At 37.2% G+C, this 22,500-nt stretch overlaps 1 protein-coding gene across 24 annotated transcripts in view; it reads right to left on the bottom strand.

The window, feature by feature from the left end:
* LOC124951198 (ephrin type-B receptor 1-B) overlaps nt 1-22,500 on the bottom strand; it is a 159,172-nt gene that overhangs the window by 80,015 nt on the left and 56,657 nt on the right. For all 24 annotated transcript variants that reach the window (XM_047499151.1, XM_047499153.1, XM_047499171.1 and 21 more), the window contains exon 2: nt 19,788-20,454. In XM_047499151.1, the coding sequence (XP_047355107.1) occupies nt 19,788-19,896 (109 nt within the window). In that variant the 5' untranslated portion in view covers nt 19,897-20,454. The remainder of the gene's footprint in view (nt 1-19,787; nt 20,455-22,500) is intronic.

Genomic DNA, 22,500 nt, shown 5'->3' with positions numbered 1-22,500 from the left:
GCATCGGATCGAACCATCAGGAAAAAAGTGGGAGAGAGAGAGAGAGAGAGAAAAAGGGGAGAGGGAAATGGAGAGAGATAGATATAGAGAGATAGAGCCAAACCGTCAATTTTTTCCCCTCCTACCATTTTTTCTTGTTTCTTTTTTCGTTTTTCGATTCTTTTTTTTTTTTTTGTTTTAATCCACGCACGATTTCTGAGCGACAGGGAAAAAAAATAAATTTCTCGTTAGTGGCGACCATCGTTCTCGACTCTTCCAACCCTCGGATCCACCTCTCCTCTCCACCTCCCTTACTCTATTATATTCCTCGTCCTTTTTCTACCCCATCCTACCGAAACTAGTAGGTCCATCAATTCGTCGAAGGGATCAACGAAAATTACTGGAAAATTGCTAGAGCCGAGGTCGACCACGATCGTCGCGCTATCGTCTAGTTGCCAATCGTAGTCCTAGAGAGAGAGATAGAGATATATAAAAGAGAGAAAGGGGGAGAGAAAGAATCGTGTTCGTATAGTAACCATCGTTGTATACGAAACCTATATTGGGAATTTATGGCGGGAAGCAGGAAGAGGAGGAGGGGGATCCCCATAGTAATACTACGTGTCTTAAATGTGTCATTGATGATTCCCATATAACATAAGTTCCATCTCTCTCTCTCTCTCGCTCTCTTTCTCTCCCTCTCTCTCTCTCTCTCTCTCGTCCTTTAACCCTTTGAGTGTTATGGGCGCACATATGCGTCTATCGAAAGCTATCGATATAGATTATGGACGCAAATACACGCTCGGCAGGTGCTATCAGTATGAACTATGGACGCAAATACACGCCTGGCAAAAATGTTTTCATTCAATGTGGAATAGACAATGGAATAGTAATTGGATTGTATACTATATTATAATGTGTCATACACCGTCAACGAGATCCATACTGCGCGAAAAAGTATTCAATTCCCGGCGATCGTCAGCGCCAGCCGCACGCCGTCCGTACGGACTGCATAAGCCACGAGTACAAGCACAGCACAGCACTCAAAGGGTTAAGAAAATAAGTTTATTTAGTAAATTAAATTTCTTCGTTCATTCTCGAATAAAAAAAAGAAAGATCGGAGAGAGATTATCTAAGAAATATCGTTCATCCTATGTTAAAAAAAAAAAAAAAAAAAATGACGCTCCTTCTTTATCGAAGGATCCTCCTTTCCAGGATACGTATCGCGTCTATCGTATTAATCGCGATTGAGATAGGAAAATGCGTACGAGCTTAAGAAAGTAAAATGTTTAAAGAAAAAGATTTAAAGGAGGAGGATCTATACTCGTGAATCGGTATATACTCCCAGCCGGTTATACAGTAGAACTTATATGTACATACGTACATACATATGTATTTATATACGTGTACGTATGTGTATGTATCTATGTAGGTATATATACTCTTCTTGCTTCGTACCACTACTATCAATATCCCTTTCCTTCGACTCCATTTGTCGACCACCTGTCCGATCGGCAATTTATGCGGCTCCGTAATTTCACATACCGAGGATATTAGACATCGACACGTTCTTCGGTCGAGGCGAGTAGTACACGAGCGAGCATAGCCAAGGCCTTTACCCCTCCACACCCTTTCTATCTCCTTTCTTTCTCTTTCACCTCCTTCTCTCTCTCTCTCTCTCTCTTTCTCTCTCTCTGTTTCTCTTTCGTGAGCGAGCGAGCGCGATTTATCTCGACCGGTTAATGCGTTCCAAGAATCTATTATCGGCCTCTCAATATTGTAATTATTTTATTAGTGGATAGCTCATCGTTCTTGTTTTTAAGGGAACCCGCCGATTACAATTATTCTCCCCCTTTTTCATTCCTTTCTTCGGTTTTATTAGGACACGATCAGGACACGACCAGGATCATCTTTCGTTTCCTGTTTCTCTTTTTATTTCTTTCTTTTTCTTTAGTCCTTTTTCTGTCCTTCTACATCCGATTATCCGACACCGAATGCATCTCTCTCTCTCTCTCTCTCTCTCTCTCTCTCTCTCTCTCTCTCTATGTATCTATCTATCTATTTATCTACCTTTTTTGTTTCTTTCTAGGATTAGACCGACGATACGTGATTCCTTTAATCTGGATCGCGATCGTATTCTAAAAACGACTTGTGGGTGGCGCACCCCATAAAGACCAACGCTTATTTGCTATAAGCCGCTTGCATTTTGATCGGCCAACACCACCACAAGATATCTGAGATGGTCGCATGCTTTCCAATTTCTTCATCTCTCTCGCACCTTCCTCTACCATCCTCTACCTATACCTTCTTATAACTCTACCTATACCCTGTCCTACTCCCCCCACCCTACCTACTTACCTACCCCACCCACTTTCATCTCATTTCTCGTGACTTTCGACTTTATTAAGATCTCGGCTCGGTTTACTCGTGCGCGTGCCGTTCCAAAGAGTACCGAGGATGTTGAACGAGACCTCGCCGAGATCTCGACTGCTTTTCTTAAGATACGAAGAAAGTCAACGCGCGGAATATAAATTGAATCATTCCCTTTATATGCACCACATGAAAAGAAAATGAAAAAAAAAAAAAAAGAAAAGAAAAAAAAAATACATTTTCGATAGCATCTCTTTTTTTTTAGTTGTTCACAAAAAAAAAAAAAAAAGAAAAAAGGAAAAGAAGAAAGAAATGCATTTATTGAATTATAATAATTTAAGTAAGATAGATGATCAAGATAAAATAAAAGGAGAAATAAAATCAAAATGAAAAGATTAAATATCCATTTGTCATTATTTTTATCCTATCTGTCGGAACAGTGTGATGGATAATTTAATTGAATAAAAGACGATTTTGATGATCATCGTAAAATAATTTAATTTTTATCGAAAGTCACTGAAAAATGTCCTATGTCGATCGAAAATACTATCTATAAATTAATTTTATAAAGTCTAATAAATCTTTGTACTTGTAACAAAGTTGAAGAGATCCGAGAATACATTTTACAATTTAACATGAACCTAATTTCTTTATCATGAAGAACTCTGTGTTCCTATGATGATTATAGTTTCCTTTTTGTGATTAATGTTGTATATTTTTTTTTATAAGATATGTACTTCAAAATATAGTGAAATAACAAAACCATTATTTTGCAATGTATAAATATTTTTTAGTATCTCAATTTCATAGAAAATATTTACGAATTGTGTGGATGTATTTTATCCTCAGATAAAATGGCTGTTGGCGAGAGTAGGTATCTTTTCTTATAACATAATATTGGCTGATTCATTTTCTCAAAAATGTGTCATGTTTCAGCTGCTAAGACATACCGCAGGCCAAAATATTTGAACTTTTATCAAGCGACATTGAGACATGAAAACATGACCAATACGCTCGTCACTTATGTTATATCTATGAATTTGAATTGCTATTTTCTTATACTAAGAGTATAACATCTGACATATTGCTGATATTCTTTTAAAATAATCCGCATTTGAACCAAGTAAAAATTCAGGAATAAATGAATGAATTTCTTACGTTTCGTAGAACGAGTAAATAAATTACAAATTAATAGTAAATATGTAACGAAATAATTGAAAATATCGTCTCTTTTAATAAACATATTTTCTACGTAAAACGATCAATCATATTTTATATTAAATTATAAATAACTTTATTTATATTTGTTTTATATTATTAACGTTTATGTATTAATACTGTTTGATACTAACTCTAAGTATATGAACTTGATAAATTTAATATCATCATCCATCACGAATTTTGAACAATTAGATTGGCGATCCGTTACAGTTCGCGCGTCGATCGGTCTTCATAAAGGAAAATAAAAAATAAAGTTTTTTTTCTTTTTCTTTTTCTTTTTGTTAAGAAGAAAACTATAAGAATGTTTAGGTAACTTTTTTAACGAGACCATAAAAAAATATATTGTGAAAACGATAAAGAACGGTGAAAAAGGGCGTTCTTTTCGGTATTTCTTTTTATTATTATCATTATTATTATTATTTTTATATTCATTTATTCTATTTTTTATTTTTCTTTTTTCTTCTTTCATTACTCTGCCCGTAAAAACAAGAATCGACGTTATTAAGTGGGAACGATTTTGATGACTCGTCGATAGACGGGAATTCGACGTAGCAAGCCCGGTGTACGATGACTCGCTCGACGAGTTATTCCCAAAAAATGGTATATCGATTTGTGGGTAGGTTAGAGTAAGAGAAAGAGAGAAAGAGAGAGAGAGAGAGAGAGAGAGAGAGAGCGAAAGAGAGTGAAACGGTGAGATCAGCTCGTTCGAGAAGTCGTTAATCAGTGCGATGAGGACGATGAGTGCATTCATTAGTAAAGCATTCTTTCTCTTCCACTCTCGCACGGTCGAAGGAAATATTTGTGGTTTTCATCTCATTTTTTCCCCTTTTACTCTCTCTCTCTCTCTCTCTCTCTCTCCCTCCCTCCCTCTCTCTCTCTTTCTCTCTCTCTCGCTTTATACGCTTCACGGAAATCTTTTAATTCCATTTGGTAGAGAAGCCGAAGCGTATCGTCGCTTTCGCGTTGTTAAGAAGGAGATTTTACGAGCTGATTCGAAATAACGAGAAACCTGAGTCACCGTCGAGGCATACGTTTATCTCATTTTGTCTACCTCTCACCTCTCTCCCTCTTTCTCACTGTCTTTCTCTTTTTCTCTCATCCATTCTAAGGATTCATTCGTGTGACCCAACAGGGTCGATACACCAGTGACATGGATTATGAAGATTCGCAATTTACGATTCGCGTCGTGACAGCTATCATCAAGAGGGTGAGAGAAAGAGAGAGAGATATGAGAGAGGGATGCGAGCGGCCACCTTTTCGCGAGTCGAGACCAAACGAGTCGACGTATTAACATAATTGAAAGATATAATCCGAGCGATCTTATTGCTTTCGAACTCATCCGAGCTCGCTTTTCTTCCGTTAACCGTAACGTAATCCCTTGCTGATGCTCGGCCCTCTCTCTCTCTCTCTCTCTCTCTCTCTCTCTCTCTCTCTTTCTTTCTCTCTTTCTTTCTTTTTCTCTCTCTTGTGCTGTTGCTGTTGCTTTTAATTACATTCAGAAACCGTCGTTAATATTACGACGATCGTATTTTCATCGAATTATTTGAATTTCTATCTTCTTTGAAATAAAAAGTCATTCTATCTTGAATTCTACGTTACAATCCTGACGAAATGTCGTATGTATAAGTTAATTTTTTCTTTTTTTTTATTCGTGAAACTTTACCAACATATCCTATAAGTAAAAATAAAAAAAGAAAAATGTTATATATTTATACAACATTCGTTATAGATTTATAGATTTAACACTTAAATTTTTCATTAAATAATAGTTAAAACAAATAGTTATAATAAGAATTCCTATATATATATATATATATATATATATATATATATATATATATAAATTAATTATAATATATTATAAGAATATATACATATATATATATATATATATATATATATATATATATAAATTCTTCGAAAGAGATTCTTGGATTACGGAATTGATTCATAAAATTTATAGTATTCATTTATAACATCGTGAACTGAACCGTTGTTGCATATCTTTTCATAAATTCTTAGAAATACTGATCGATCTGGTAATCCCCTCTTCGAAGGAATCTTTACGGATATTCTCTTACAGCAAAAAGCTGCATATCCATTGCGTGCAAAAAAAAACTTTAATGAAATGCATAATACCGTATTCACGATGCGAAAAGATTCGTAATATCTTCCATATGAAATCGTATTAAGTATTATTAATTTCAACATGAATCAATGACGATCAAATCGACAAGCAAACATTAAATTTTTAAAGAAACATATTAAATTTTTAAATAACCATATCAAATAGATATCGGCAATATTTTGTTACGTGTTATGTCGTCGAAACACAAGTACGATTGTAATTTCGTACTTTTTATCGTAACTTTCAAATAAAACATTTAATATTTTATTTTTACATAACATATTTTTTTCTTTTCTTATTTTTACTTATAGAACATCCTGATAAAATGAATATATGAAAAAAAAAAGAAAAAAAAAAAAAAAAAAAAAAAAGTAACTGAAACAGTATATGCTGCACGATATACATATATTGTATCGTATGCTTGTGTATACAGGCGTATACTGTAACAGTATATCCCTTACACGTAAAAGAGAATTGCTAATCAATTTTTTTCTTTTATATTTCCCCTATATTTTAAACTATATGTAAATAATGACTAATGCATCTTTCGTCGGAAATTAAACGCGTTATTAATACAAACAAAAATTTAAAAAAAAAAAAAAAAAAAAAAAAAAAAAAAAAAAAAGAAAATCTTACTGAAGAACAGACCTGCAATTTTATTGACGATCATTTATTAAACAGATTATTATTTAATAGCAATTCTTCTTGTTCTTTAATTATCGTTAATATCTTTCCATACTACCATCTAGAATATGTGTTTATTTTTTCTTCTTTTTCTTTTTAGATACGACCACCGGAAGTTCCTTATTTATTAATTTACTATTTTTCCGCGCCGTTTTTTCGAAAGGATAAAAGTCGATTGCAAGGTATGCTGCACGTACGTACACATGTATGTATTTATGTATGTATGTATGTGCAGCATGCCGCTTTAGAAACGCATTTAAGCGCACCTGAGACTGGATTCTGCGCGATATCAAACTTGTTCCAGGTCTTAAGAGTCTCGAACCCGTAAGGCCTTCGAGCGAGCTCAGATCTCCCTTCTCTCTTCCTCCTTTTCACGTTCTTCTTTCTTTTTCTTTTTTCTTTTCCCCCTTTCTTTCTTTTTCTCTCAACGGAATTATAACATATGTATCGCGTTAATCACAACTCGTCGATACATAAATGTAATTCCTTCGTACGATGAAATGTACATACTTCGAGAGTAAACCAACACCTCTTCGTGTATTTTCATTTTTTCTTTTTTTTTTTGTTGCTGTTTTTTGTTTATTATTATTTTTTTTTTTTTTTCATGATCGTACAGATTGATTTATTTTCATTTTTCCCTTCTTTTTTTTCTTTTCTCTCTAACCATTTCGATCGAGTCCGCTCAAGTTCGAAGTTTATCGCGAAATTGATCGATCGAACGATCGATCGATCGTTTAACTCGCAATTTCGTGATTGATGATAAACCTTTCGACTTCTATAAATAATCTAAGCACGATCTTTCTAAATGACATCGATAAACGTATTGGTATTTCGTGAACGTAATTGATTATTTATAAGAAGAGAGAGAAAGAGAGAGAGAGAGAGAGAGAACGTTGATATCGTCTTTAGAAAAAGTAGAAAAAGTAGAAGAAAAAGAAAAAGAAGAAGAAGAAGAATGAAAAGCGAGTCTCGAAGGCGATAGAAAGTGGCTTCTAAGTGCTAGCAGCTGGTAGCAATGGCGTCCAATGTGGCGAGAAGCGAAAATGGAGAGAAAGGGACGGCTTTATCTCCTGGAAAAGGGAAAATTTAGGACTCCCTTTTTCCCTCATTCACTCTCTTCCTCTCTCATTCTCTCATTTTCGCTCTGTCTTTCTCTCTTTCTCTCTCTCGCTCTCTCTTTCCCTCTCTTTCTGTCATATTATCACCAGCCATGAAGTACCTGTATTATTAATGGCGACCGCCGGGTACAATGGGACGAAAAACAGCCTTGGGTTATCTCGCCTCGTAAAATTCTATTGGCTTGGACGTGTACGACGGTGCTTAGGAAACAGTGGCTCAGCTTCTAATTCTTGGACTACCGCCTCTTATCTTTTCTACGCGTTCATCCTTTTTTTCTCTCTCTCTCTCTCTCTCTCTCTCTCTCTCTCTCTCTCTCTCTCTCTCTCTCTTTATTTCTTTTTTTGGTATCTCTCTCTTCTCCACGTTCCAAGCATCGAGAGTGTGGAAGTCGAAACAAGTGGATGAAGTCACAAAGAAATAAAAAGAAATTCTATTGGTCGGTCCTTGGTTCTCGTTATCGATCTAACATGTGTAGTTCGATTAGAAAACGAACTTTTAAGCGAGACTCTTCCTTTTTCTTTTTCTTATTTCTTTCTTTTTTTTTCCCCGAAGAAGAATCTCGAAAAAGGGAACGTACGAACAAAAGAAAGGGAGAAGGGAGATTAATAAAAAGCAGTCGGCGACGAGATTTTCGTTTCGCTTCCTTTTTTTTTTTCTTTTTTACGGAAAGAGAAAGATCAGGAGTGAGTAAGAAGGGAAAGAGGGTGGGGGAAAAATTTTTTCGCAGATGTGACTGGTATATCAGCAGGCTGACGCGTCGAGGGGTAGTCACAAATTTTTTCATTAATATGCAGGCGCAAGACACTCTTTCGGAGAGCACGGAAAAGGTAATGTAGTGGCGTATGGGTAAAGAGGGAGAAAATGGCGTAGACGTGTGCAAACGAATACACGTATCTGTTCTCTCTCTCTCTCTCTCTCTCTCTCTTACTTTTTTCTCTCTGTGTCTACATGTGGTTGTAAGAGAGAAATAATGGTCTGCTAGGAAATGTAACCAGCCGACGCTCGCGCCCTCGTCGCGACGCCTCGAGAGACTTTACGCTCGGTTGAAGGAGGAAGAAGAGAAGAGAGGAATCGAAGAAAAGCGTAAGCGAAAGGGTGGGTTTCTACCTAGACTATGTATATATATATACACAAACAGAGAGAGACATGTGTGTGTATATGTTTGTCTGCGTCTGTATGTGAAAGAAAGAGAGAGAGAGAGAGAGAAAGAGGAGAAGAGAGAAAAAGCGCGTATAAAGGGTAGATCGAAAAGAAAGAAAGAAAGAAACGAACAAATTCGTACAAAATGTTACACTAATACACACTCCTACCCTCTCGTATCCTCTTCTTCTTCCTCCTTCCACTTCCTCGCGCGTCAACCTCTCTCACATTATTTCTCTTCGATCGTCCCCGTGAAAAGCATTATCGAATGTGCCCGCAAACTCACTTCTTCTCTCCTCTTTTTCTTCTTCTCCTTCTTTTTCTTTTTCCTATTCCTTTTTTGTTCTTTTTCTTTTTTAACCACGTGTCTTTATCGTGTTCGACGACATTTTAATGATGCCTCGCATACCCGACGCTTACGAGACTTTGATTTTTTCGAAAATGCATCTCTTTTATATACCTACGAGTTTTCTCGTTACACAAGCGAGCGATAAATCACTTGAGACTTAATTACGATTACGAATGCACGTTTTTTTCATTTACACGTTACCGCTACCCTTCTCTCAATGAAAAACCCGTCGCGATTAACTAATATTTGTATTTACACATATTTATTGTTACCACGATCGACCTCACTTTTTTCTTTCTTTCTTTCTTCCTTTGTTTCTTTTTTCTTTTATTTGTTTTTCATTTATTTTTATCTTTTTTTAACATTTTCGTCGAACGAATGAGTGATAACTCCTCGTAGTCGTAATAAATATTCATTCGACCGTCTATCTTTCTCACCGTCACCGAGGAACGAGAGAAACATCAAATCCGTCGTATAAAAAAGAAAAAAGAAAGAGAGAGAGAGAGAGAGAGAGAGAGAGAGAGAGAGAAAGAGAAAAAGAAAAAAAGAAACGAAGAGAATGACTGGAGACAAACGTGTCGAGATCGGAGCAGAAAAATCGCTCACCGATCGCGGTGACATCCCTGTGGACGGACCGCAAAGCGAAAGCTACGTAACGACTTGTATCGACGTTGGAATTAAAAATCGGCCGGACTCATTCCTCTCTCTCTCTCTCTCTCTCTCTCTCTCTCTCTCTCTCTCTCTCTCCCTCTCTCTCTCCTTCTCTCTCTCACTCACTCTTTTTCTCCTCCCGCAAAGCGTCAATCTTACTCGAATCACGCGTCGAACATTGCCGCCAAAGGGCTTCCGCACAATTTCGTTTCCTCGAAAAAGAGAAAAGGTGCTCTCTTTGTCGTATCGAGTGTAACGCTTGGCTTTTCCATAGAGAAATAAACTTGTCAAATGCAGAAAACGAGAAATAGACTGAAAGAGAAAGAGAAACACAGAAGGAAGAGAGAGAAAGAGAGAGAGAGAGAGAGAGAAATGATAGAAAATAGAGCTTTGTACATATATGATACATACGTGTGAACAAACTTGCAAACTAAATGAAAAAAAGAGATATGACAAAAACATAAAGATAGAGAGAGAGAGAGAGAGAGAGAGAGAGAGAGAGAAAGAGAGAGTAAAAGAGAGATGGAACACGAAAAACAATACGCGAGAATACGATCGAGTATAAATTCGAATCTCCGAGAGAAATCGACTCTTTGAAGAGGAAGGGAGCAAATACGTACGTACAGTACGTACGGTATGTTTGTATGCATCTACACTTACGTACATACGTACGTTTATATGTATATATGTATATATATATATATATATATATATATATATATATATGTATAAGAAAGGATAGGTATGACGCTGGTAAAACATCTTGGAATAGCGGATACTCGCTCGAACGGCCCAAAGAAGAGACCACGTGCGTATATTGAGTCCCGTTTTACGTCTTTTTCGTTTTATCGATAACTCTCTAACTGCTTGCGGCCTGACGCGCCGATATCGAAAACGATTTTAACAGTTTGATTTCAGCCAATACCCGACATATCCGTGTATTGTACATCCATCCGAGACGTATTCTCGTGTAACCACTTTCCCCAAGTTCGTTTATACGATTCAACGAAATTTATTCTTCGTCGACGTTAGAATGAAATATTAAATAACGAGGTAGAAAATGGGATAGTGAAATCAAAATTGGCCTTATTTCTTATTCTTATTTCATATTATTCTCAAGTTGATCTTAAAACGGGATAGGGGTGAGGTGGAGGAATTCTATTTTTGGAGATCAGATTAGATTTTAATATAACGTTTATATATCTCGAAATGAAATCTACGATAAATTATATTACACGTTTATTACTTCTATGTAAAAATGAAAATGAAAAAAAGAAAATTACAAAATATAAAGTAGAAATGATAATACATAATATAAATCTGTTATAAATAAATCGTACGATTTCGATTCCGTTCTATGACGATATATTGCGTAAATGGAATTTGTTATCGAGGTTTGAATATCGGAAAAGCTATCGATTCGTTCTTTCCTGTCGAGACGTCGATCCTTGGTGAAAGTATCGTGTTCTTCGTGTTCGATACAACGACGTTTGCCCCGTTATAACGTGAGTACCCCTTCGTTCTTACGCGCGAATGCGCGAGTCGTATAACTACGACGCACAAATACACATACTCACGCGTCCATACTTTATGATTTCAAGGCTTTTCTCTTTTACGACGTGTCCTTTGTGCAACCACCTTTTTTTTCATCGAGGATTCGCGGACGAACGGTTACTTTCGCTTTGAACGCTACGCGACGAATGTGTCGAACGGTATGTATGTCGGTGTATATATATATATATATATATATATATATACATATGTGTGTATGTACATGTATATGTATGTAAGTACGTACGACGAACCGCTAAGAATGGGAGTGCCGTCAGCATGAAAATCAAGGAAACAAAATTACGAGCTGTTTCGCATATCTCCAACGTAAAATTTATTCACTATCATCAAATATAACCACATATATAATCATCGAACCCTATTGAGTAATCATATCTCAATATTTTTCATCGATTAGTCATTAATAATTCAATTTGTAATTAGATATGGTTTTGATCGACGATTTGTAAGTACAAGGATTTAAAAAAAAAAAAAAAAAAAAAAGAAAAAAAAAGAAGAAAAAAAAAAGAAAAATAAATTAATAAATAAATAATAAGAATTAAAACATCGTAAATATAGGAAATATATCATTTTACATATAACTCAAACTCTCATATTAAAATTGAAAATATAATATAATATCAATAAAATATTGACCAAGTATATTTACTAAAACCTTGAAAAAGAAAAAAATATTTATGGAAAATATACTCCTAGAGTTTGTTCGATTATCATAATAATAATAATAATAATAATAATAATAATAATAATAATAATCTTCCAATGATATTTCTCATTAGTTGACATCATTGACTCAAATGAATGAAAGAAGAAACTTGTTCATGGACACGATATAAAACTCTGTTCGAGAAAGAAACAACCTCTTTGGGTGGGTGAAGAGTTCCGGCTAATGCGATTAGCAGCGGGTAAGAAAATCAACTCGAAAGAATGTACACTAAAGGATCACCACCGGTTCTCCTTTCTTGATGGTCATTGGATCGTCCTGCTCTCATTGGACTGAAAGAACACTACGTTGCCCTTCTCCGTTTCTCTTGAAGAGAGAGAGAGAGAGAGAGAGAAAGAGCAAATCAATGAGAGAGAGAGAGAGAGTCCACATTCGTTGTACACGAGGACGCATTATCAATTTTTTTTTCTTCTATATACGATATTTGTCCGAGTATAGTGACAATGAAAAAATTTCTTAATATTTTCTTTTTGTTCAAAGAATAATAAATATCCTTGTATTCTTACACGCAATGTATTAGAATTAGTTAGAGAATTAGATAGAATTAATTACCTGTTGGGTACATGATAACAAACAACTATACTTTAATTTTTGGAAAGCTTTCTCTTTTTTAATTTATTTTTTAACTCATTAGTTTTGAAGTAATTCATGAAATAGATTAAATATGAAATATCACTCTATGTAATCTAAGTTATTTTATATATCTATATATATATATATATATATATGCAGAATATATACTTAGGTATATAAGTTATATATCCCACATATTTTTTCCCTTGAATTGTGTCAGTATTTTTATGGAAATAAGAGAAGAAAATATTATGTAAACATATACATACATTGTTACATGTTACATGTTATGTAAACATAAACATACACATATACATTCAAATGCTTTATTTAAAAGTTTAAAATTAAATAAAATGGTAGCGAACTTGTTCTTATTCGCTGGTATATAGATCGCTAGTATATTCGCTAGTATTATTCGGTAGATAATATTTGCTGTACTATGATCAATAAACACTAAAACAAAACAAAACAAAACAAAAAAATAAAAACATAAAAAAATAAAAATAAAAATGAAATTAAAAGCGATTATAATTTTGTGAATGGTACGTTCGCACAATCAGAAGAAATAATAATTTTCCATTAAGGGTACTATAAAGCGACGTTTACAAGAGAAAATATTTTTAATGTCCACAATAATCATGTATGGGCACAATAAAATCCACACAGTATCAAAGAAAAAAGAGAGAGAGAGAGAGAGAGAGAGAGAGAGAGAGAGAGAAAGAATTTTAACAACAATTCAAATGCAATGTAAATGGTAGACATTTTGAAATGAAACAATAATAGTACACACAATGGATCATCGTTACACAATATGTATATTAATAATAAGAATTTAATTTTTATCATAACTTTTTAAAGGTATTTATAATAAATATATATTTCTATAACATTCCTTTTCTCTTCTTTCTTTTACTTTTAAGTAAAACATATTGATCAAATAGTTTGTGAACAGAATAAGAAATCTAAAAGATCAAAGGGTATACATACATAGTATATATAAAAAAAGTTTATGTATAAACCTATACTATATATAAAAATTTATATGCAAATTTTTTATTTTTAAATCAACGGGATTTAATTTAGAAAATGGAAACTCATGGAAGCGTATTGAAAGTACCGTTTGTATAGAGTACAGTTTGTCAGTAAAGAACAACTTCCATCGGTACTAAGAGTGCTGTTGTGATGGTGATTATGATAGTGTTGATGGTGATGTTGATGGTGATTGTGGTGATGTTGGTGATATTGGTGGTGGTGGAAAAGGAAAATGAGTAGAAAGAGGTGTCGAACTTTTCGGGTTTGATGTGACAACGTTCCGTTGCTTCGTGAGATGGCTACATGAAGAGAAAGAGTGAGTGAGTGAGTGAGTGAGAATAAGAAAGAGAAAGATAGGGAGAGGGAGAGAAAGAGAGAAAGAGAGAAAGAGAGAGAGAGAGAGAGAAAGAGAAAGAAGGAGAGAAGACGAAGACAGTCTCTCTCATCCTCTCGGGAGTCCGTCGTCGATTCGATAGAATGGTGGGTACGCTGCTCCTGCTGCCGAGGAGCGTTCGAGGAGCGAACGAAGAGAGAAGAAGAAGAAGATGAAGAAGAGGAAGAAGAAGAAGAAGAGTATGAGGATCATGAGGAGTGAGAGAGAAAGATATATATATATATATATATATATATATATATGTATAGAGAGAGAGAGAGAGAGAGAGAGAGAGAGAGAGAGAGAGAGGCTGGACCGGAGTAGTAGGCTGTACAGGTATGCATGCGGTGGGCTGGCCTGGCCGGGCATTCCTGCGGCGTTGCCGCGTCTCTTACTTACTGTGCCATGGAGAAGAGAAGAGAGAAAAGAGAGAAAGAAGGGAGTAAAAGCAGCAAGGCTCGAAGGCACGAGAGCTCGAACGAGTCTTTCTGCCTTTTCGTGGAGGCAATCGAGTTTGCTCGAGAGGACTGCTTGCTTGCTGCTTGCTTGCCTGGTTGCTTGACTGCTTGTGCTCGGCTCGGCTCGGCTCGACTGCTTGCCTGCGTGCCACCACCTCGAATGATTCGGACCACACGCTTTTCTTCGACCCTATGAAACCGCGACCTTGCGAAAAGTCGGTGGTCGATCATCGAGTTATAATCTATTTTATTCATTTATGCACGTGTAGTTTAGCTATATCCAATTATTTTTTTCATATTTCATTCCTGTTCCACTTGACTAATGAAAACTTCTAAGGATATTTTCTCGTCAATATCGGATACTAATTATTTATTATCAATATCTCGATTTTAAAATAAACTGCTAATTCATTATTATCGTACTATATAATTATCTATATCGAATATCGATCCGCGAACGTTAAATCGTTCTATTGGATTTTTAAATCCAAATACAAATAAAGAGATGTTATGTTAACTGATATATATATATATATACACGTTCGATAATAATATATGATTGATAACACCTCTAGGAAAATTTATACGAAGTTTAACAAAAATTGGCCACACACGCGCTACGCACACACACAAGCGCGCGCACGCACTCACACGCACACACATACATACACACATTAGCTTTGTCTGTAGCGGCTCTCGAGCCGACGACTGTAAACGAGTTTAACGTGACTACGCAAAAGATAACGATTCCTCTCGTTTCTCAAGAACTCAAGGTCTTTCTCGATAGGAAGTTAATCACCGTGCGGAACGAGAGTACAAGATCGAGTTTGCCTTTCAGCGGATCCATTCTTCGAAGAAGCAAGAGAGAAAGAGAGAGAGAGAAAGAGAGAGAGAGATCACGTACGTGAAAATCGAGTTAAGTCTTTCCGACGGTGCATTACACGTCGACGAAGCACACGTTCTCCGCGATGCGGAATCGCGAAAAAGGGGAGAAGCGTATGCTGTGGGCAGCGGTCGCGGTGAACGAACCGTGACGCCTTCGCGAGGGTTTCTTACCCTGTGACTCGCCGGGAGTAATCGAATTCGGGGTGCCGCATTAAGGGCTTTCGATCGTCTCCGACACACACATATATGTACATAGAGTACATAGAATCTATATATATATATATATATATATATATATATATATATATGTATATATATATATATATCTACCTATACGCGTACGTACTTACACGCGACGACGTGATCAGTCGCGCGCGGTAATCCACTTTTTGAGGGAAAAATAAACGAAGCTTCACCCTCCGATCGATATCAACTTTTTTTTCTTTTTTCTTTTTTCTTTTTTTATCCCCACAGACAAAGATTAGCTTTCTTCGTACTTTCCTCCAGAGAGGGCGAAAGAGAGAGAGAGAAAGGGAGAGAGAGAGAGAGAATGTAGTCTACCGAACGTATTTACGTTTTATTTTTTCTTAAAAGGTCAAGTATTTTTTACTCATTCGACTATATAATATCATATATGATATCATTATCTCTAAACATAATTATTTCCATATGTCCTAGGATAAGATAAGACGACTAAAGTAAGAAATCAATCTCACGGATAATCAGGTAAATTTTTATGAACGACGTTATATATCTCTTCATCTCGTTATCTTTTGTTGGGAGTCATTAAAAAACGAGAAAAAAATTCTAACTGTCCTGAGCGCATCTCATCGAGAGAGAGAGAGAGAGAGAGAGAGAGAGAGAGAGAGAGAGAGAGAGAGAGAGAGAGAGAGAGAGAGAGAGAGAGAGAGAGAGAGAGAGAGAGAGAGAGACGAAAAAGATATAAATGAGAGAAAGAGTAAAAGTTACAAGGGTGAAAGGATAAAAAAAAGACGCAAGAAAAAAGAAAAAGAAAAAAAGAAAAGAAGAAAAAAAGCAGACGAAGAAGAAAAAGAAGAAGAAGAAAAAGAAGAAAGAAACCTGAGAAAGACGAAGAAGTTGCTAGTTGATAAGAGTTCAAGATACGAGAAGAAGAGCATTAGCGAGAAAGAACGAAAAGAGGATAAAGTTGACGGATAGAAAAAAAAGAAGAGAGAGAAAGAGAGACGGAAAGGGAGAAAGAGAGAGGCAGATAGATAGAGAGAGAGAGAGAGAGAGAGAGAGAGAAAATACGTCATGCTTATCCTCTACTTTTTCTTCCAGATATAGCTAACGAGAGAAGCTTGGTAACTAGAGTGAAAGACACGCTCCATCGGGAACGGATACTCGGCAAGTTCTATTAAACGCGTTACATCCGAGCTAACTCCCGAAGGAGTAGCAACATCGAAGAAGGAAGTTGACAGGAGAACGACCGTCTGCGGATGTTACAACTATCGCCATCAGAATCAGCACCATACTATTACTGTTTCGCTGAGAGGGTGCACTTACAAGAGGACCTTCGAACTTATCAACTTGATGTTTGGACAATAGCGAGTCTCAAAACGAAATAGAACATTAAGTATAATACGTCTGCGAAATATCTCGAGGGTTTCTTACCAATAATATATATATATATATATATATATATATATATATATATATATATATTATTTTTTTTGAGAACAATTTCAAAAGCTTTTAAAGTTAATAACTTTGATTTGGTCGATGAATGGAAATGGAACCTTGACGATGATACTTGACACATTGTGAACAAATTTTACTTTACCGTTGACATTTCTTCTCAAATCAAAGAGACATTAGTTCAAAAGCGAATTATTCAAAAGATATCTTTGTTGAAGATCCTAAATATTTTTTATTAAATCTTTCATATTAGATAAAATTTATTCTATTTTTCCTATAAGATAGGAGTTTCGTTAAAAGTTTAGATTGATATGTTGAGTGATTCCTTTATTGAAGAAGATCAATTAACAAGGAAGAATCGATTTTCAAAGGATCCCCTTCGTTCATCCTCATGCGTTCCTTGTCGTCGTCATCCTCGTCATCGTCGTCGTCTTCGTCGTCTTCGAATGAAAACGACGAGAGTTCGTATTAACCTCTTCGCACGCGACGGCGAATCTCGTCGATGGAAGAGAGACCACTTTCGAATACTTAATGAAATGTAGTATCTGCATTTCAAAGAGCCAAAGGATACCTTCCCAATTAACGCTCCCCAGGAATTTCATTTTCGGCTTGTAATTGACGTACGACGACTAGAGACGGACATTTGAACGAAAATACCGTGAGGATATATGTAAGATACTCGAATCGTATTAGCAAGAACACGAAGATTCTTCCGACAAAAAAAAAAAAAAAAAAAAAGAAAAGAAAAAGAAAAAAGAGAAAAAAAAAAACATTCGATTAATCTTTTTTCTTTTTCTATTGTAAAAGAGGATAAAGTTCGATCGAGATATTTTCTATAAATTTTTACTCGTTCGAATTATAAATTAAATTTTAGAAATTCTTGCTCATGTCGCATGATTATTAAACAGAAAATCGATTGAAAAACAAACGAACAATAATAAATTCATCGAAATTCGAAGATAACATTTTGGAAGTCACTACATATCATTTGGGGAGCAAGTTGCGCGTTTCCTCGATTGAGGAATTCGTAAAGATGCGACACGACAAAACGGAACGGAACGGAACAGAACGGAACGGGATGAGACGGGACGGTTCGAAGACCCTTTTTAACCATTCGACTCGGCTCGCGCGAGCCTTGCCAGGAGTAGACGATAAGATTATCTCGAACGTCTTTCGTTTACGGTTCTTGCGCGAAAAGGATTCGCGATGGTGGGAGAAAAGTCGAAGGCTGCCTTCTTCGAGTACTCGGAGGATACTCTGGGAGGATGAAACTGAGACGAGAAAGGAGGGAGAAGGAAGGAGGAAGAAGGAAGGAAGAAGAAGAAGGAAGGAGAAGGTGAATAAGGATGAGGATGAGAACGGATCAGTGAAATCCCAAAGAGGACTCTCGTCTTACGGAATCGTCTCGAATCGCGTCACGTAGAGTAAACAGGCTCTGCTGAGTTTGCTGGCCAATTTCGTCATGGCGTCTTACTTTCCTTACCGTTCCTTCTCTTTTCTCTTTAACCCACTCGCCAGTCTTCTCCTCTTTTTCGTAAGATAGGAGAGTCTCGTCGCCGAATCTTGTAGGAAATCCCATCCGTTCTCTTTTAATCCAACGCTACCACCAACTTACCGGCACCTTCAACGATCGCTGAAGCCAATTCCGAAGATGAGCCTGTATATTACGAAATTATCGTTATTCCCGTGCTAAGAGGAAAGAGTAAGGGAGGTTCGAAGAGAAGGCACCCTAACTGAGCCTCGGGCGCCACCTTTTTTCGCTTAAAATATGGAAAACGTTCCGCTCCGAGAAGGCATCGGTCGTCCCCTTTCTTCTTCCCCCTTCGCCCTCCACCACCTCCTCCTCCTCCTCCTCCTCGATGAGCCTCGGAAGCCCGTAATGGGAACTAGAACCGAGACGAGAGGCACGCTCTACTCAAGCTGGGCTATTAAAGGAGGTAGCTTTGAGAGAAAGAGAAAGAGAGAGAGAGAGAGATGGCGACGTTCTTCGGCACGTTTATCGTCCGAAAGAAAAGTATCTCTCTTTCTCTCTTTCTCTCTCTCTCTCTCTTTCTGTCTCTGTCTCTTTCTCTCTCACTCCTTCGATTGCGATTAGGATTCCAACGAGGAGACGTCCCAACGCGTTGGTTCGTCGCGAACGAGCCTCGAAATTGGATTACACCGTCCTTCGAATTTCTCTCTCCCTCTCTCTTTCTCTCTTTCTTTCTCTCACTCTTCCTCTCACTCTTCCTCTCACTCTTCCTCTCACTCTTCCTCTCTATCTCTCCACGCACACAATCACTATACACGTTCGAAGTGTAAGAAGAACTCGGAGACTTTAATGCGTCAGTAGATTAGGCGGATGCGTAGCGCGAAATAACGGAATGGCGGCCGGTCGGGAGTACGTTGAACGCGATATCCGAGACGATATATATTCTACGAGTGTGTAAGCGTAACAGCGCGTTCGCAATTAACGTCCTGGCAATTTGGCCGGACTCGTTCTCTTTCTCTCACAAGTTCTTCCTTATTCAGCGTCTCCGAGCAATAAATCATGCCGGGTGGGCGCCACGAAATTACGTTCAGGAGAAGAACGAAGAATCTCTCTCCTCTTTCTCTCTGTCTTTCTTTCCGTGTCTTCCTACTCCTATCTATCCTTTCTTCAAATTTTTACATCGCTTTTACCAATCTTCAAAAGATATCAGACGATAGTTGTATTAATTGACACATAGAAGAAACGAGTAAACTCTCTCAATTGCTTTAAGGGTAAGAGAGCGAAAGGCAGGGAAGAAGGGGATTCTATAGTGAAAGCAAACAAATACGGCTTCTGGCTATCAAAAAATAAGAGACAAGAAGGAAAAGGAGATAGGTACATAGGTAGGTAGGTAAGGACTTACCTTGTTCCGCATGTATAGCTCGCGGGCAGCCGATCAGAAGCGCGAGCAGAAGCGCGAGCAGAGGGCGGAGTACGCCCGCGAGAGTGCTCGCGGCGAAGAACGGAGCCATCCTTGTCTTCAGCGGCGAGCCTCAGAGCCTCCTCCGTTCTCTCCTCCTCATGCCTCCTCCGGCTCCAGGAGGGAGGGACGATGTCTCCTCCTCCTCCACCTCCACCTCTCCCTCCGCCCGCCGCTCCAGGTCGTTCCTTCAAAGACGACGTCCTTCTTCTTACTCGGCACCACCACCACCAACGGCACCAACAGCACCAGCACTACCGATACTACCGGCACCACTTCGACGACAAAGAAAACGATGCTGCCTTCGCTGCGCCAGGACCACCACCTCCTTTTTTCCCTCTTCTCTTCGGTGCATCTATCGCCTCACCAATCTCTCTTCTTCCTCCTTCTTCTCCTTGATTATTTTTTTTCTTTTTCTTCTTTTTTTCGGTCTTCTTCTGTCTTCCTTCCTTTCTACCTTCCTTCCTTTCTTTCTTTCTTTATTTCTTGCTTTTCTTTTTTCTTTTTTTTATTTTCTTTCTACCAAGAAGACATCACCGACTACTACACTTCTTCTATATTCGTCACATCAGCCGATAAAAGCTCCCAGATGCTAACGATATCGCTTCTCCTGAAACAGACAAAGGTGAAACCGCATTAATTAAAATCTCGAAAAAAGGTACTGTGTACCCTCTTCGCTCTTTCGGATACGATTCCTTCTTCCACTATTACTCCGCTGTCTGTCGGGAAAACCAGACCCCTTTCCTCTCTCTCACTCTCCCTCTCTCTCTCTGTAACCTTCTTCTCCCTTTTACTTTCTCCTAATGATTTCGCACGCGAACACCCCACGACAGGCGAGCCTTTTCACTCAGACCAAGCAAATTTACGCGCGACTCGATTGCATCCTCGCGTTTTTTTACCGAGGTAGTAACACGGAGGCAAGTGTGCACGAGGGATGGGAAAAGGAGAGAGGTGGTTACGATCCTTTGAGAGAAGTGTAGTCCTCCCATTACGGCGTCTACGTCACGGCTCATATCGAAAAAATGTCCGCCGAAAAAAAAGAAAAAAAAGAAAAAAAAGAAAAAAAAAAAAGGAAAAAAAAAGCAATTTAGAAGTTTTCGTTGACTCAAAACTTAACTTGTTGTAAAGCGTACTTCGTTGACACAACTTATATATTTATTTCAACGTACGAGAAATAACTTCGAGATCGTCGACAGAACAAAACAAGATTTGTTTTGATTTTAATTTCAATTAATTTCAAATATTTTTTTTCTTAGATTAATTTTCATTCCTTTTTAAACTATAATTTGTCATCTTATATATAAATATATACATATATAAACAATAAAGTATTACACGAATTAAAAAATGACATCCACCTATGTATATTTATCAATTATAAAAATTAATCAGATAGAAACGTTTGATTGAGCGAAATGTCCATTTCTTCATAGTAGGAACCATCGTGAAATCATATTGAAAGGAGTACAATTACAATTTCTATGAAAAATTGTAGTAACACGAATGCTCAGAAAATAATTTTCTAGGAGGATCTCCACCTAAAAATTACGGCCAAAAATGTCCCCTTTCTAGAAAGTTTCGACCTTTTGAGAATTTTTTTAGACGAGAGAGACGCTAAGTAACCGGGAATTACCCGGGAGAATAGTGAAATATGTCTCTCTTGACGCGGAAGGGTGCGTTTTCCTTTTCTCCTCGTTATTCTAAAGCACAAAGAGAGTCAAAAAGAAAGAGAGAGAAAGAGAGAAAGAGAGAGAGAGAGAAAGAGAGAGAGAAAGAGCGAGAGAAAGACACGAGTTTACGAATAGAAGGGCACTACTGTTCTACTTGCCTTAAAGGTCTTGCCTTACGATAGGAAACGACTATTCCCCTCTTTTCATGAAAGTCAGCGCTTTCCATTGTTATCGTCGGTATCATCCGTATCTACGTAACGCGTTCGTCAGAGGGAAGGGGGAGGGAAGGGCGACCATCTCCTCATCGTCATGAGAAAGAATTCGGAGATTAGCGGAAAGTAGAGCGCCGCTTTGAAACGATGGATATGTACGACTTGATAATAAGAGGATTCCACGGTTCTATTGGAACTTCCTCTGAACTATGACGTTTCAGTGGAATCGGCGATCTTCCGTTTGTTAAAAGTTATATAACGCTTAATACTGCGTGAAATGCAATAAATTTTCTTCTTTAAACTTTGAATAACAAAAGGGGATAAGGGTTGGAAAAGAGAAAAAAGAAAAGGGGAAAGAGGGGAAACAAGAAAAACAACAATAATAATAAAAATAAGAATAAGAATAAGAATAAGAAAAAGAATAAGAATAAGAATAAGAATAAGGATAAGAATAAGAATAAGTATAAGAATAAGAATAAGAATAAGAAAAGAACAGAAAGGAAAGGAAAGAAGAAAAAAAGCGGAAAGATCATAAAATGATATCGCTTTACGGAGTACGACAAAAGTATCCTCGTCTCATGACCGGTACTCTTAAAAGTTTTATCGTGAAGGTTAAGGACGACATGGTAGTAGCGATCGAGAAAGCGAGTCAGACCTAAGAGCCAGCCAAGCAGCTATCTAGCTAGCTAGCAAGTCAACCATCCCTAATATCGAGTTAACTTTGGCGAACGACGATGAGGACGAACTTCGGAGACGCTTTTACGCGTCTCCTTC

This window comes from Vespa velutina, chromosome 8, assembly GCF_912470025.1.
Source record: "Vespa velutina chromosome 8, iVesVel2.1, whole genome shotgun sequence".
Taxonomy (NCBI): Eukaryota; Metazoa; Arthropoda; class Insecta; order Hymenoptera; family Vespidae; genus Vespa; species Vespa velutina.
Note: the sequence above shows the minus strand (reverse complement) of the source record. Positions and strands in the feature narration are given on the sequence as shown.